The sequence below is a fragment of the Sycon ciliatum genome, chromosome 6, assembly GCF_964019385.1.
Source record: "Sycon ciliatum chromosome 6, ocSycCili1.1, whole genome shotgun sequence".
Lineage (NCBI taxonomy): Eukaryota > Metazoa > Porifera > Calcarea > Leucosolenida > Sycettidae > Sycon > Sycon ciliatum.
In genome coordinates this window covers 33,882,951-33,900,731 of record NC_088648.1, presented here as the reverse complement: position 1 = coordinate 33,900,731, position 17,781 = coordinate 33,882,951, and the positions used below count along the sequence as shown (strand labels likewise).

The following is a 17,781-nucleotide window of genomic DNA, read 5'->3' as shown; positions in this document are numbered from 1 at the left end:
GTCTTGTATGGGAGACAAGGCTCTCTCTTATTGACCATTGGGCATGCTCCCCGCCACATGGTGAGAATGAGAGAGCTAGTGCAGGAGGACCCTTGGCTACGCTCGATCATCATGATGGTGTTGCTGAGCTCGCTCACGTGATCAGTCATATGTGACGTCAGTCGGTCACGCGATGACGGGCCACAAGCACGCACACTACTACCCCTGGTTATGTACTCTTAATCTTGGTACTACTACTACTATGACACAGCTACCCAAACGGGTCACGCCGCTCTCCACCCAAGCACGCCATGGGCACTAGTCTCCGAGGGACAGTGGCACACACCCATATACACGTGCATCAGAGTTCGGGACGCCGGCTACCGCGATACGCGGCTATTCGTAACGTCTTCTGCGTGGCTACGGGAATACGATCTATAACAATAGCACTAACACCAATGGCATGATACAGTAAAATCTGGTTTAAGCGACCACACCAGACCACACCAGACCACACCAGACCACACCAGGGTGCAAGCAAAAGCGGCCGACCACCCCAAGGTGCAAGCAAAAGCGGCCGACCACCCCAAGGTGCAAGCAAAAGCGGTCGTTAAACTTTAGAACCAGGTCCCACAGTGTCTGTGTAGAACTGTCGGTGCATGGAAAAACGGTCGTTAAGAGCAGGTGGTCGCTAAACCCAGAGGTCGCTTACACCAGGTTTTATAAGTGTAGTTCGGAGAACCAAGTGTGATCTCCAAAAGCCGGTTGATAACATTACCGTATGTCGGAAGCCGATTTTAAGCCGTTATTAGTGTGGAACGCCACGAATGATAAAATAAATAATACTAGTGTGCTCTACAGGACAGCATTTAAATTTGAAATCCTAAAAGAAATAATATAAAAATACAAGTCCACGACTCTTGTACTAGTGTAACGTTAGTGGAGAGAGAACCAGGTAACCATGGTGACCTGGACCAGATACCGGTATTACACATTAGGGAGAGAGATGGGGGAGGGGGGGGGGGGGGGGGGGAGTTATGTGCAATAAACTAATAACTACCGGTACCATTAATACTATTCTAGGTTACTGGTAAGAAGAGGTTACTCTACTACTCACAGTTATTCTGTGAAAACCCAGCATAGCAGGGAATGAACAAGAAGCAGTAGTACATGTATGAAGAATAAATAGACTAGGCGTTGAGAGAGGAGATGATGGGCTTCCGGATTGGAAAATACACCGCCTGTTCCAGATGTGCACGCTTAAAAAATAAAATAAAAAAGGTCCTAGCTGGGAGTGAACAAAACCGGCAGTATCCACAAAGCCATCGTGTCATGACAAGATAGACCAGTCCAGGATCGGCTAGCCGGCTATGACCGTCCGGATACTAGCACTAGAACTAGTGTTTGCTCGCCTAGTCTAAGGCGGTCTAAGGCGGTCAAAGACGGTCTAAGAGAACCTTGCTTGCACACTCTCATCACGGTAGTAACAGTACATGTGCCCCGGGGGTCAGCACGGTGCTCATGACAATATGGTGCCTGCAGTACATGTGCCCCGGGGTCAGCACGGTGCTCATGACAATATGGTGCCTGCAGTACATGTGCCCCGGGGTCAGCACGGTGCTCATGACAATATGGTGCCTGCAGTACATGTGCCCCGGGGTCAGCACGGTGCTCATGACAATATGGTGCCTGCAGTACAATGCAGCAGAGTACTGGTGATGTCCGCTGGCATCACACAGCCAAGTACTAGCACTAGCACAGCGCAGGTAGCTTGTAGCTTATGTACAATACATGACTGTGTGTGTGTGTGTGTGTGTGTGTGTGTGTGTGTGTGTGTGTGTGTGTGTGTGTGTGTGTGTGTGTGTGTGTGTGTGTGTGTGTGCATGCGTGTGAGGCCACGTACACACAGCACAAGAGCATCGAGATTCCCATCACATCATTACTCGATAAACGTGCGTTCCCACTGTTCACATCAGTTGATGTGAGGAGTAACTTGCCATCAACTGCTGCCATCTGGGCATATCTGCAGAGCTGAGAAGCTGCTGGAAAGCCATGAATGACACTAGGCACCTGCATCAGCGACGCTGTCATTGGTGGAACTGATGACATCACGGTAGCACTGTTGTGACATCGTGGAGAGATTGCGATGATGTCATCATTCAATAAGTGACACTACAGGGTGCTGGTGTTGCGACGCTGTCATGGCAAGACTGTGGCAACACCAACGATGACATCACCATCACCACACGCTGGAACACACATTACGTCATCACGAACTACACATGAACTACGCAAAGGCAGCTCCTTACGAACACATCCTCGAGAACGTGGCGATCATCTCTGATTCAGATTTTTCTCGGTCATTTTCAAGCTGGGCGGGAGCAGAGCCACACCGTTCTGCAGGTGTGAGCACACTCACATACTGCTCAGTTACAGCAATAAGGACGTCTACGGTTATCACTACTACTGGAAGCGATGTCTGGTTGTCGGTAGGTTGGTGGGTGGGTGCTGGTGAAAGCAGGCGTATTTATTCGTCGCCACACGCCACACGCAACCGCAAACACACGGCGAAGCGATTCAGGCTGCCATGCAACTCGGATACGAGTGAATGACTAACAACAGAGCATGGTGTGGCATAGCGTTAGTTTCCTCGTTAGCCATCCTTCGTCGACAGTCTACGCACAAATAGATGTTGGCTGGGTAGCCAGGGCAGGAGAAGCAAGTAGGAGAGAGCACTCTACTGAACTGCTCACGATTGTCGTGCCATTAAACTCACACGCACGTACGACGGGAAAGGGTGGTCAACGGTTGTCATCACTATTGGTGCTGGCTTCGTCACTATCACCGTCACCACCGACATCATAGCTGCTACTACTGCTGTTGCTGCTGTGTGGAGTGGCGCCATTGCTTGCCTGCTGTTGTTCCTGAAGCTGCTGCTGCTGTTCTTGCTCCTCTCTCATCCTGGCCAGTGCTTCCTTGCTGTGATGTATCTGTGCACCGTGTTCTAACTGTATGTTACACAGAGCGCGCAGTGGACGTACCAGATCCTACAAACATACATACACACAGGGACAAACACACGTACACATACACATGTACACACACATACACACACACATACACACATACAGACGTACACATACACACACACGTACACACGTACACACACGTACACACATACACACGTACACACACACGTACATACACACACACACACACGTACACACACACACGTACACACACACACACACACGTACACACACACGGAAAAAGAAGAAATATTGTCACTGAGCTATGGGATGAAAGTGATTTACAAGAAAGAGAGAAATGTCGAGGAAAATAGGGTTGTGTGTGTGTGTGTGTGTGTGTGTGTGTGTGTGTGTGTGTGTGTGTGTGTGTGTGTGTGTGTGTGTGTGAGAGAGAGAGAGAGAGAGAGAGAGAGAGAGAGAGAGAGAGAGAGAGAGAGAGAGAGAGAGAGAGAGAGAGAGGGTGTGTGTGAGAGAGAGAGGTAAATACTTGCCAGATTACAGAGCAGAAAAAGAAACAAGAGAGTGGGTACTGCTACAGAGCAAGGAGAGTGAATCTCGAGCAGGGGCATACTCCTGAAAAGTACATACCCCCCCCCTCTCACATATGCGCACATGTGCGTGCACAAACACACACGGACGTGCACACACCACACACACACACACACACACACACACATGGAGACCTACCTCAAACAGCTGTGGTTTGTTTTCCAGTATGGACAGAGCCAGAGCAGCGGACTCTAGTGTGGAGAGTGCAGTGTCGGTGGGCTGTGTACGTATGATGTACGCACTCGTCTGGGTGGATGATAGCGACACCTACAGTACACAAACAACAGCAGCAGAAACAAAAACAGCAACAGCAGAAGCAGCAGCAGCAACAGCAGCAGCAGCATAGCACAATATCATGCCTTGTGTTAAGAGATCATCTATGCTTAAAGACCAGTGGACAAAGACCAGTAAGCAGAGCAAGTCCCGATACGCATTCAAACATGTGTTGCAAGAGTGTGTGTGTGTGTGTGTGTGTGTGTGTGTGTGTGTGTGTGTGTGTGTGTGTGTGTGTGTGTGTGTGTGTGTGTGTGTGTGTGTGTGTGTGTGTGTGTGTGTGTGTGTGTGTGTGTGTGTGTGTGTGTGTGTCTACCAGTGCACAGGCCTACAAGTAAGCAGGTCATCTCACAGCAAGACGTAGTAATAACATGTGCACCTCAACTAACACTAAACACACACAGGGGATATGTACAATGGCTGGAGGTACTACTCCGCCTGAGCTATGTCCATAGCCATTGTTACTGCAGCCAACGATCCGCTTAGGATATGACGACATTGGTAGCAACGACCGATCATGAACACGAACAATAAAGGGAAAATGATGTCCGAAGCACATGCCATCAAGCATGCCAAGGTCGGCTATAGTGACATGTCACCATATGTTGGCATTGCAACTGGGAGATCATATCCAGGTGTTGATACTCATAGAGTCAAAAATAACTACGGTATGAAAAAGGCTCAACAAGAAAGCTAGTACTTACCGCTGGGATGTTGCGGAGTCTTTCGTTCTGCACGTAGAGACCCTTTGCTTGTTTCCATGTTCCATCCAGGACAATGAGAGTGCGTGGGGGTGAGGTGGGTGCTGCGGCTAGCGAGATGTCTATTGCTACAAAAGGGGGGGGGGAAGAGAGAGAGAGAGAGAGAGAGAGAGAGAGAGAGAGAGAGAGAGAGAGAGAGAGAGAGAGAGAGACACACACACACACACACACAGACAGACACACAGACAGAGACGATATTAGTCGCCCACTGTCGAAGGCAATGGCAGTCACAGCAGAAGCCGCCAATGCAGCATTTTCCGGGGTTCACCCAATCTTCAGCTGCAAAGACTGAAGGATAGACGATTGATAATTAGCCCAGCATATCACAGAGTTCACACGTTCTGAAAAGAGTTCTGAAAAGAAAAGAACGAAAGGAGGTAATACGGTTAGTCTTCTGTACCTTGCTTAGCAGGATAGAGAACAAGGGTATCAGGTTGCTGTAGAGCCAAGTCCACTGCCTCGAATCTAATGCAAACAAAAACGTACACACATTATTATTGTTATACCCTCAATGAGATTAGTATATTTAATTATTTTGAAACACGCACGCACGCACACACACACGTGTGGACATGCATGAGAGATCTTCACGGATATCTAGTGTACTCTCAAACCGAGTTTTGAATGCACAAACCTATCCAGCGCTGGAAAGAACTCAGGCAGTGTGGCATGCGTACACACTCGGCAGAGCACAGACATCTTAAAACATCAAATACCTGGGTTTATCAGCCCAAAGTCACTGAAGTCTTTCAGAAACTTTAAAAACCCAGCCTAAAATACAAACTTCATTCCTAGCGGATGCTATTAAATGGCATCGGGGGAAATCCCTGTCGACTATTAAAATAATTCACGGTTTGCGCAACACTCGGCTAGAGACCGAGCTTTCCGCATACGTAGGAACACCACCACCCTCAAGGACCAAGACTATTGACTATAAAACCTCGCCAAAATTTAAAAAAAAATCTATCTACACGTACTGTACCTCTACTAAATCTGCGGACAGAACTGTTTCGTCCTTTGTGGACTCGTCAACGCAGCACAAAGAAAATGAGGCCGAACCTGCACCTCTCCACTGTAATCATCTGTAGCGTACTGGCACCACAGATCAGCCAGGCAGCCCCCCCCACGCGCGCGCGCGCGCGCGCGCGCGCGCGAATAGAAATTAGGGAGGTTTAGTCCCACGTAATCCGTGGGTACTTTACGTGTGTGTACCACGTGATACTCAGTGACCCACGTACAGACGTTTTCTGATTCACGACATACCGTGTATGGAGGCTCACCCACGTTCCGCCAGAACGTGGGTGAAAATCAGAATGGAGCGCATTTTGCGAGCTGTGAGGGTGCTCAGCTGAAGAAATTTCCGAAGCACGAAATCAAAATATTCGATGAGCTTCTTAGGCCCGGGTAGCTTCGTCTTTGACCAGGTTTGGGCCTTTCGCTTCAGGCTTTTGTTTGTTCCGTGTGACTAAACACAACATCGCAACGTGGATGCCCTTCATCCACTTTACGTGGATCACCCACGTACGCGTTTCCGTGACGTGGGAACTAAACCTCCCTAATGGCAAAAGATGCAACATAGAGAAAAGAAAAGAAGAAAAAAAAGTTGGGCCTGTCCGGGATTTGAACCCGGGACCTCTCGCACCCAAAGCGAGAATCATACCCCTAGACCAACAGGCCAGATATTCATGAAGGTCGGCAACGGTGTTCATGAAGAAAGAGATCACGCAGTGAGAGAGTCCGTTGACAACCCCGGCCGGTGGAAGACTCTCCACACAAGCACGCTGCTTCTTTAGGGCCGATTCCCACTACGGTACCGTGAGTGCCGTGCCGCCGATTTGGGTGGGTCACGTGTACCCCACGGTACATGCATGAAGCTGTGAGTGATTTACACTGACACTGGGTTCCGTGCATCCCGTGCATTCCGCAGGCTGGTTCAACAATCAGCTTTGATTTTCGATTGATTTTCGATTTTTTGTGACTGGAAGAGTTGTTGTTTCGATGCGTTCAGCATGGTCAGTCAGAACAAACTTTCGTGTGGTCAACTTCTGGGCCTTCCATTGGCTATCCCTTCCAGCATCCAGCCCTGTAGACGTGCCAAGACTGTGGTGGATGATGATGATAATGAACCTGCCAAGAAAAGGCTTCAGGATGTCTGCAGTATGTCTCCACTATACTCACCTTTGCTGGCTCCGATTGTATTTGAAAAAATTGAAGAATTGCCTTTGCCAAGACGATTCTGGAGCTTGAATAGAGATGATGCTGGTGGATTTTGGGAGCACCAAGTACAAGGCTCATGGAAGCAGTGTGAAGTGGAGGACGAAAAGTATGTTTCAAAGTATCGTGTACCTCAGTTTGTGCTCAATCAGCTCTACCGCAAATATGGAGCAGACTTTGAGAAGCAGGAGACCCAATTTCGGACCCCAATTCCTGGCAAAAAGCGATTTGCAATCACATTGCATTGGCTGGCTGATGGTGGATCATATGAGGAAATAGCTGACATGTATCGTGTTGGCCATTCTACTGTTTGTCAAATTGTACACGAAGGAGTTGGCATTCTTGTCACGCAGTTGGTTCCTGCTGTCATTGTGTTTCCTGAAGGAGATGAGTTAGTGCGCGTTATGGACGACTTTGAGTCACTCTGCTATTTGCCTCAGTGCTGTGGAGCTGTCAATGGCACCTTCATGAAGGTCATTAAGCCTGTCCATTTTGGTGATGCTTACCACTGTTATAAAGGCTACCCGGCGATTCTCCTCCTTGGGTGCGTCGATGCCCGTGGCATCTTTGTGAACGTCAATGCAGGCCGCCCAGGGTCAGTGGGAGATGCATTCACATTCAACCGTTCTGAACTCCGTGCTCGCTTGTTATCTGGCCAATGGGGCAACTCGCCTCCACGGAATATATCAGGGCAGATGATTTATTCCTACCTTGTTGGCGATGCAGCTTTCGCCTTGACAGACAAGCTGATGAAGTGTTATGATGGTCACAACTTCACACAGCAGCAAAAGTGCTTCAACTACTGTGTGATTCGCACGCGTCGAGTCGTTGAGCAAGCCTTCGGTCGCTTGAAGGGACGATGGCACATTATGTCAGACAGTTTTATTCGTGATCCTGACTTTGCTACTGATATAGCATTGGTTTGTTGTGCTCTTCACAATGTCTGCGAGAGAGCAGCATGTCCTTACGAAGACAGCTGGGTCCCGCGTGATGCCGTTGCTGCAGCCGTTGGTGATGGTGGTGGCAATGATAATGCCCCTGCTCTTGTTGTTCGCAATGCCTTGAGTGAATATGTTTCAGATCTTGTGTAAAATAGTTTCAAGTAGAGCATATGGGTCACTTGATTCTCCAATGTTTGGAACAGTGTTAACTACCCCTGACTCAAAGATACCGCCTATCATTTAGCACTATGCGGCTTTTGCTCTTGATTTGACATTTTAGCTCTCCAAGGCCATACTTTATTTATGCACTAAATTATAATGCCTTGTTTCGTTTCCATTGCTTGTTTCGATTGGTACTTGTCTTGGTGATTCTGGCATTGCTGTCACACATGCACAACATGGCATTTTCAGTAGCGCACAAAAAACCCTCTCCCAGGAACTCACACTGAAACCATCACAGGAATGTGCAGATGCCAACAGTCCACCAAAGGGTAGAACATGGATTAAAAACATCAAAGATAACAGTGCAGAAAAACCAATGCAATTGCAGCAATGTGCAGATACCCCAAACACAGAGCAGAGCATGGACGAAAACACATCAAATATAATAGAAAAACGTCAAAGATAACAGTGCAGAATATTGAGCAAAACATCAAAGTGCAGATAACACCACAAGTAGACCAGTCTAGAGGCTGCAGAAAAGTGCAGAAAAACCAATGCAATTACATCAACGAGCAGATGCCAGAGCACATCGAGCAAAACACATCAAATATATATATTTTATATAGCAAAAAACATCAAAGTGAAGAGAATGCATAAACACTGTAGGACAGAACAGAGCCTGCAGAAATGTGCAGGAAAATGAAGATTATTACTTGTCTTTGTTGAATAAATCATACCTGAACTTCATATTTGCCTGCGTGAGCTGCTGTAAATGCTCACGATTGGTTCGTGCCATGTCAGTCTGGTGAACCTCTCCCTGCCTTTGCAGGTTCGACTCGAATGAGTACCGCTGCTCGTCGCGTCTCTCCACCCAGTCTTGGTGGTTCCGAGTTTGAGCAGCCTCGAACTCGTGTTGTCGCCGTTGCAGTTCCTGCTGTGACGCAGCTGCCATATCCATGCACTGTTGGAGCTTGGCTTTGCCACGGTCAGCACGACTTAACTTCTTGGGCCGCTCATCATCATCATCATCGGATTCCAACGAAGCATGTCGACGGGTTACCTGTTGAAGCACAGGGGTCGCTGGCTGTGTTGGTGTTGCAACCTCTGTTCCCCCTTCTGCTGCTGCTGCTACTGCTGCTGCTGCCGCTGGCGCCGCTGCTGCTGCTGGTGTTGTTGCTGCTGCTGTTGTGGCTGCTGGTGCTTCGGCCATAGGAGGTGCAGGAGGTGGTGTTGCCCGTGCTGCTGTTTCTACCAACATGAATTGAGGGTGCTCAATGCTGGTAGTGGTAGTAGTACTGGACGCTGCTACAACTGTGTTGGCACTATCCTTGCTGCGTCCAACTCCCCAAGAAGGGTGGTTGCCAAATACCCGGTGGAACGTATCAAAGTTTTCCCAAGTACGAGTAGCTCCAGCCATGTCCAGCACCTCGGATCCCGTGCCCGTCAGTTTCCGAAACTGGTCGTATATTGTCCTGCCCTTCTTCTTCAGACTATCGATCTTATTCCCCAACTCCTTCTGAGTGAAAACTCTCTCAACGCCGATATCTCTAGCATATGTGTTGCGGTCCACGAGCGCCTTTTGTTCTTTGTCATTCCTCGTCACCATCTTCTTGTCCGTGGACCTCAACATCTCAGCCCAAATCTCCAGCAACTTCTGCTCCAACTCTGGGGGGGGGGGGGGGGGGGGGGAAAGACGCCGGCATGACTGAGGCAAGTGAAAAAGACGACGGAAAGCAACAACTGGAACAGCAACTTGTTCACCAAAACAGGAAATGAAACAAGGCAGAGGCAGAAAGAAGAACTCGGTTCGACTTTTATTTCAAATTTCAAGGCTACACGTGGCTGCGCAAGGCTGCACGTGCACCAGTGTGCACATGCACGTGCACATTCATGCACGGAATGCCACGGCATGTCGTTTCCACCCCCCCCCCCCCCCCCTTCGGTCCTCGGCACCGGAATGACCCCGGCAGGAGTCACGGAATGGACTCGCGCCAAAAATGCCCCTCACGTGAGCTAATTACCATGGATACTCACGGCACGGCACTCACGGTACCGTAGTGGGAATCGGCCCTTAGAGTGCACCACCCACCTCACAGCCCAAATCACCGCCAGCGGATCTGAGTTATTGGAGAGCATTCAGCTGGACCAGGCAACCAAGTTGGCAATGCGGATTCGGCACCGCGCAGCACTGGAAGCAACAGCCGCCCGCATCCAAGACTGCCTACAGCAGCCGTAGCAACGAGCAACACCTTGGTACGTGAGAAGGGCGGGTCCAGTACCCTGACCACCGTCCCTATGGCTGAGCACGGCTTCAGCTTTGATGCGAAAGCCGACCATCACGACCACATCAGGCTCTCGTACTGTTGACCACTGGATAGCTTGCCAGCATCCTGTCCCTGTGGTGCAAGGTTCTCTGTTGACCATGCACAGATCTGCAAGCTGTCAGGGTTCATCCACATGAGCCACAATGACCCTACCGACTTAATCGCACCATGTATGAAAGAGCCACATCATGATCCAACATTACAGCCCCTAACCACCGCCCTTCACCATCGGTCAGCCAACACTGCGACGTCTGCGCCAACCTGCGGGTGAAGGGAGTCTGGACCGATAGCCGCAAAGCATTCTTCGACACAAGGGTATTTATCCCCAGGTGTCAAGATATCGTGCATGTCCCTCCCGTCACTCTACCGAAGGTTCGAAGTCGAGAAGAAGCATGTTTACGGTGAACGTGTCAATGAAGTCGAGCATGACTCCTTCACACCGTTGGTGCTCCCTTCCTGTGGTGGAATTGGGCCAGAAGCGGTCGTGACCACCAAGAGGAGCGTTGCCTATAGCCGAGTTGTGTCTCGGTTGCGGTGCTGCCTGGCATTCTCACTCGCTGACTGAGATATTGTAAGCAAAGACTCCGAACCGGAATGAAAAAAGAAGGAGAAATACATGGCATGCCGCGAGCCACTTCACGGTTTTGGCACGGGAGTGGGGGGTCAAAGGGAGCAAACAAATGAAAACATACAGAGGAGGAAAGATACTCGACGTACCGGCCGACTGGAAATCTCTTGGAGCGTACGACCTTGACACAGCCCTCAGCCAGACACGCCTCCAAGATCGGCACCGTGCGAAGGCCACGAATCTCCTGTCCTCATACAACACACACACACACACACACACACACACACACACACACACACACACACCACCCAACAAGACAACAGACAAAGCAAGAACGGAAAACAACAGCAGCAACAACAGCAGCAGCAGCAACACCAGCAACAGCAGCAGCAACAACACCAGCAACAGCAGCAGCAGCGGCAGCAACAGCAGCAACAACAGCAGCAGCAGCAGCAGCAGCAGCAGCAGCAGTAGAAGCGACAGCAGCGGCAGCAGCAGCAAGGACAATTGTCAGCACAGGGGCATACGTAATAACCAACCCAGCTGGTTCAGTCTTTGGCCGGACAACCACTTTTTTTATTACTTTTCCCACGTTTACTCACCTGGCAGCCATGAGAAGTGAAAGTAATGAAACAGCACAAACTGCATCTGCTACACCTTGGTGCCATTTCACCCTCACCGCTACACTCTGCATCGACCACACTTTGGTATAACCAGGCATGATTTGCTTGGCACCAGCGAAACGTCCTAAGCTGGTTGAGTTTCTCAATACAACTAAACAGCCGGTGGTAACGCGGATGTTCGAACTTTACCGGGTTTTTTTTAATTACCGTAAAGTCTTGTATAAAAGCCGCACTTGAATAGAAGCCGCAATTTTGGGCCCATCAAATCACACATAAGCCTGGTTTTAGTGTTGACATACATAGAAATACCTGTCTTGTATAGAAGCCTGCAAAATTTCACCAAGAAAGTCATATACAAGACTTTACGGCATGTTATTTTATTTTACAAAAAACGATGTGAAGAGGTATCAGCACACTGCAGTGAAGTGTATGCAGTACTATGCACAGTTGTACAGCTATGCTAGAGTGAAGTCCAACGCAAAGCGGATATCATACGCCCGCACTTGCACTGCCTTGGACGCCCCCCCCCCCCCCCCGCGAAAGTGATACAAGCGCCGCTGAACGTACACAGGTACTAGACAACTGTGGCACAATAGTTGTGTTGCTTGATAGTTCTGTGCTGTCGTCATCATCATGACAAACACAGTGATGTATGGACCCATTGTGCATTGCCAAATATGGAAGGTATGAGTAATGCATGTGAGTACGCTGGGATCAGCAATGCAATGTTCAACACCCACAGACGACCATGCCAAGGTGGCTGTGTGGGGTGTTGGCGGTAAAAATTGCGTCATTGCGCAATGGGTCCATTGTGAACTGGTCAGGGGCACCAGCATTGCATTTCGGGTTGGATTTTACCCATAGTATAGCAGTAGGTTACTGGCCAGACTATCTTCAGCCAGTCACCATGGTCACGTTGGTTCTAGAAGTACAGTTGCGCTCGGTGAAATCCAACCCAAAGTGCAAAGCTGGCACCCTGGACTAGTTCCGATTACATCATTGCATGTGTACATGTGTACGTCCAGCCGCATTCGTACCACTTCCAGGGGGTCGAGGGCCGTGCAAGTTGATGGCGCCAGATATTCACTCTGTGTCGGATTTCACTGAGCGAAGCTGTAGCCGTGCTGTGCGCTATTTGTCGAAAGTCGTGGTACAATGTAACATTGATACACAGGCAACACAGCATGAAGATTGCCATAGCGGAAACTGTCCGCGAAGACATACGACTTCCTATTCAAGAAACGGATGGGCCGGTGTAGTGAACGGAACGCCAATCCCTATTCAAGTAATGTAGCTACAATTGTCAACTTTCTGGCGTCACTGTACAAAGATGGTTATCACTACCGCTCTATCAATAACTACAGACCAGCAATATCTTCCGTCCATGAGAAAACCGATGGATATGACATCGGTCAACACACACCATTGACTCGGTTACTAAAAGGAGTGCTCTGGTTAGCGTTAGGGAAGTTAGGCATTCCCAAAGTGCTCGTCAACGTTATCCAATCCTTTCATGAGAGCATGCAGGCAGCTGTGCGCGTCGGTACAAACACCACCGAGTCTTTTGATGTCAACAATGGACTCCGCCAAGGCTAGAGTGGGTGGTTTGCCATAGAAAACATCACCTCAGTACCTGATGGTTACTAGTATCTGACCCATGCCTGCCAGTACTGCCTGTACTGCCAATCCCTAATAAAGCATAGCGGAATTGACCATGTCACAATCAGTGTTAAGACATGAGGTCCTACAGTTGTGCAGATCACGGTGAAAGCTGATCATATCCGTTCTGCCGCTGTACGATCTCCCAGAACTGGGCACAAAGGGTGTGCACCTGTGCCAGGGACGACAGGTTCACATTGCTCACAGATGCAAGCGCATGGAGTGCAGACCAGATGAGAAGTGTTTTTAGGTACCTCCTCAGAATGCAGTCGTTGTAGTTCGTCTGTCTCTCCGTCTATAATAAATGTCTTTCGACCTACCCGTTCCCGTGTCCGTTGTGTCCGGGAGGATAACACCTTCTCGTTACTCAACAGAAGAAAAACCCGGCTATTCGACTAGCTTGGGCTGTCATTATTAATTGGTTAGACTCCTGGACATCTACGTAAAACTCTCCTCCTCCATGCGCTCTAAAGCCGACCATTGCTAGCCTCGGTAGCCAATACTCACACCAACAATAATCCTGGACATCTGGATGGAAATCTAAACCAGTCCATAGAAACACTGTTCCCACACGAAGCCAAATGGCAAACCAATCAAGTTCTTTGGTAATGAGGCCTTTCACCAACATTGACCGGTTGCACGTCTACTGTCACTCAAACAAGACCGATGGATGCAACATGTGCCTAACAGATACGCCGTTGATCGTCAACAACTCCAATAGCCCCAATGAGCAGCGTCTTCAATACAGATCCAGCTAGAGCTTGAAGTAGATGAAAAGTCGAAGCTGCGATGGTCACGAGATGAACGCTAGAAATCATGCCCTGCACTTTGCATTCCTTCCCCGGATACCATCAATGGTAGCATATTCTCGAAAGTCTGCATCTGTAAGCTCACTGCAGCATGCCTCAGTGGCATGTCGAGACGAAGAGGACAGTATTATACTCGCTTTCTTTTTCTTCTGTTTGTGTTTAGCGCTTCAATAAAGTAAGTCCACCTCCAGCAAACGCGCTCTCTGGCCGACCTCACACACCAGCAACATAACTCCAAGTTGTAGGTACTGACAAAATAGTGTGTGAGGTCGGCCAGAGAGAGCGTTTGGTGGAGGTGGAATGACTTTATTGATAATGATAAACAAAAGAAAAGCTGCTGCTTACCCTTTGTGTTCAGCACTTGACTGGTTATTATTTTCCTTCTCTTTATTTTCCACTGCATATTTTCCACTGCATATTTTTTTCTGGTTTTAGAGTTTGTACCGATTGTCATCGTGCTAACTGCATAATATTCGCGACGGATTAATGTTCGCCATTTTCGCGAGAGGAGCGTAACGCGAATATTAACCAGCGTGAAATCAACCTTCGACAGTGGGTGTATGTAGGTGGCTCCAGTGCTTCGCAAACTTTTGCCTTCGCAAACTCGCTGGTTCTAAGAAATCGCGAAAATTTAGTGACGTGAACATTGGGGTTTTACAGTATAATGTAAAAGCAGACATTTTCGGTGGTGTTTTATTTTCGGTAACTTCGGTGCCGACAATTTTTACCGAAAATAAAACGCACCGAAAATTTCGGTACAACCGATACTGTATACAGGTAGTACTAGTACGCTTACCTGGAAAACGGGTTTTACCGAAAATTTCCCTCCACCGAACCGCCGATTTTGAAGAATACCGAAAATAGTACACCACCGAAAATTTCTGCTTTTACAGTACTTTTTCGTTTCGCCCATACAAGAGGCTTCAACACTGACCAGCCCGGAAGAAATATATACCGGTACTCGCCGAAGACCGGTGTGGTGCTGACCAGTGCCTTGAGGCGTGTTGTACGGTTGCCTCTTCATTCGGTCCCTGTGCTAACACAGCGAAAGCAAAGCTACCCATAGCAGTAGTACGGTAGCAGGCAGTCAAGTCAACGCCACGTCAGCCAGAGGCCGATATGACCGTCAATGATGACACCGCGAGGCACGTTCCGTCTTTTGTTTACCTGAGGTTCGTTGTGACGCCTGATTCTCTACTGATGTCAGACGCCGGGCAACTGAAGCTTGCATGGCATTTGGAGTTCCCCTTCCAGTCTCACTAGTGTCTGATCATTCTGTGTTGATTGCCAGTAAGAGAAAGCATGTGCAGTGTTGCTCAATGAAATCCAGTCACTCAAGTACACGCCGGGCGTTGCGCAGCCCTAGACCTGCGAACACTGGGCTGCGGAATGATGCAAGGCGCTAACTTGAGTAACACGACTGGATTTCATTCAGCAGTACGGTACATTCACGTAACACGCGCGCACGCGCACGCACACACACACACACACACACACACATGCACACACACACGCACACACACGCACACACACGCACACACACACAGAGCGTAGTCACTCACCTCGCGCGGATGCTGCAAGACGAGTACCTTGGTGTCGCAACGGTGCCGCTTCTCTGGCAAGTGTGCACAGATACAGACGGTCTGAGGTCGACTGGACACACACACACATACACATACACAAACGGGGGCACACACACACACACACACACACACATGCACGCGCACACACACACACACACACACACACACACACACACACACACACACACACACAAGCAATGAGCTACAGAACCATACTCGGGAAAAGTGCCGTGATTTTTCCATACAACTGTGACACACGCACACTACAATATACATTGCTACATGTTACTTGTACTTCCCTTGATGAGAATTCACGAAAATCCATTTCTAAAATATTTCTTGAGTTCTCGAGTCTTGATGACCGTCATCAGACGGTGGTAACGAGTTTAAATTTTGTACTTTTTCTTGCAGTGATAAGCTTTCGGTCTCCAGGAAATCATTTCTTTAACATTTTCACCACCGCGGTCTTTCATTGCAATTGCAATAAACTTTACAACTACATATTGCGAGAGAGCTTTCGGCCATACTCTGACGGGTTGGTATTCCAATAAACTTTGAATAAAGTAATGTCCAAATTGTTCACCCATGCCATGCATGGGTCTTCATCAAGGAGTATAGGGTGGGTAGAGATGACTGATTGGCTGCAGTGGAGCCTCCGAGTATTGAGGACGTCAAACAATGGTACGTGCATGCTGCGCTTGTTCTCGTCAATAAATACTGACACCAAATTCGAAAATTATCATTATTTTATTCACTCACATGCAGCGTCGGCACACAACGCGTCGCTCCTCCAGAGGCTCGGTCAGCTCGTCCGAGAAGTCGCCGAAGTCATTCAGCAGTACCGGATGGAGACGAGTAGCCCCGTCACTACCCTCGCAGCAAGTCTCCGACGAGGCCATCACGCCGGACAATGGCACAAACTTACTTGACTCTGAAAATGACTTCAAACTTCAAAAGACTCAAAAGCATTTTCAAAAAGACGTCAATCAGCTCAGTTTTCTCGATCGTTTGCACGAGTCGTCAGGACAACAAGAGTTTTTTTACGCAAATATCGCTTGCATCAGCATGACGTAACTCACAATCATATCCAACGTGTCGATGTCGTCATGCTGGGCCGCGATGGCGCGATCGCGAATCGTTTTTATTCCAAATCAACAACAAAAAGCAAAAATGAATGTACATGTACATGATATGAATTAAATGCATGTGTACGTGTGTCATTGTGTATGCAAGACTTGAACACCCAATTTCCTAAAAAGAAGAACGGAAAAGAGAAGAAGAGAGAATCCACTAATGAACTCTTCCCCAGTTTTTCCCCTTTTTCTCTGTATCATTTTGTATGTTAAGCGCAGTTTAGCGCGTATTGGCTTATGATTTCTTTTTCTTCTGTTTGTATTTAGCGCTTGACCGGTTATTATTTTCCTTCTCTTTATTTTGCGCTACATAATTTTTCTGGTAATAATCGCATAATTCTGAAAGATGAAGATAATGTCAAAGGAAAAAACAAAACAGTTTCCTCTGAGACAAAAATGCGATAATACTCATAAAAAGGACACACTTCAGGCTCATTACAAACATCTTGAAAGTTTTTGTCTTCACAAGTATACTTTCAAGCCTTCTCATCAGGTGAAATACAGGCAAGAGAAAAGGAACAGGAACAGTGGATTAAATACAGTAAGAAGGTGGTAAAACAGCGCAAAAAGAAAGAAAGAAAGAAAGAAGATAGCTAAAGTAAACAGCGAAAATTGCAATAATGACACAAAGGTGCAAATGCGAGAAAACTCAATAAGCGCGACATGTAGTGCGACAACAAGAGACAACCACTGGAACATACATGTAACTAACGAGGTTTTGACGACCTACCTAACAGCCTAAGTGTGAATTTGATTTGTTTCTGTTTGCAAAGGTTGGGTTTCCTTGTGTGGATGTATACAGCTTCCAAAACATTCAGCAATCTAGCACTGCGTACACGTGACACAATCGAAAAACAATCATCCGAATACACAGCACGACAATCAGGATGCTCAAACAAATGACTAGCAATGGACGACTCATACTTATCAGAACTAACATCAGAACAATCAGCATGTGCGGTGGACACATCCGATTTCACATGGCTAGTCGAGTGGACCCTAGCCGTTGCCTCTGTCTGTGCTTTAGTCGCTGCCATCGCCGCCGTTGCCGATCTTGTTATTCTTCTGGTTGATGTGGTTCCTGTCACTGCCACGCACGTAGGTGTCTTGTCCGGTTGTTTTTCTGGTGGTCTAGTTAATTGTGAGGTGACGTTCCTTGGTGTTGATGCCGCTG

At 48.2% G+C, this 17,781-nt stretch overlaps 1 protein-coding gene and 1 non-coding gene across 2 annotated transcripts; both read right to left on the bottom strand.

The window, feature by feature from the left end:
• Window positions 1–653: 653 nt before the first annotated feature.
• On the bottom strand, window positions 654–16,418 carry LOC135819945 (tRNA-uridine aminocarboxypropyltransferase 2-like). The gene is made up of 7 exons (XM_065333242.1): window positions 16,234–16,418; window positions 15,454–15,544; window positions 10,950–11,044; window positions 4,992–5,056; window positions 4,535–4,659; window positions 3,696–3,824; window positions 654–3,026 (listed from the first exon to the last, which is right to left on the bottom strand). Exons 1-7 carry the CDS (start codon window positions 16,371–16,373, stop codon window positions 2,781–2,783), a joined length of 891 nt encoding a protein of 296 aa, XP_065189314.1. The 5' UTR covers window positions 16,374–16,418; the 3' UTR covers window positions 654–2,780.
• Window positions 6,197–6,268, bottom strand: Trnap-ugg (transfer RNA proline (anticodon UGG)). The gene has a single exon. It is a non-coding gene; the product is annotated as a tRNA-Pro (tRNA).
• Window positions 16,419–17,781: the final 1,363 nt, after the last annotated feature.

Bases quoted from the DNA above. Each gene is read 5' to 3' on its own strand.
- LOC135819945 (XM_065333242.1), bottom strand. From the start codon at position 16,373: ATGGCCTCGTCGGAGACTTGCTGCGAGGGTAGTGACGGGGCTACTCGT. The intron at 5,057-10,949 runs GTACGTCGAGTA...TGTTTGCATTAG, and splicing joins AAGAGATTTCCAGTCGGCCG to ATTCGAGGCAGTGGACTTGG. The intron at 3,825-4,534 runs GTAAGTACTAGC...TGTGTACTGTAG, and splicing joins GACTCCGCAACATCCCAGCG to GTGTCGCTATCATCCACCCA.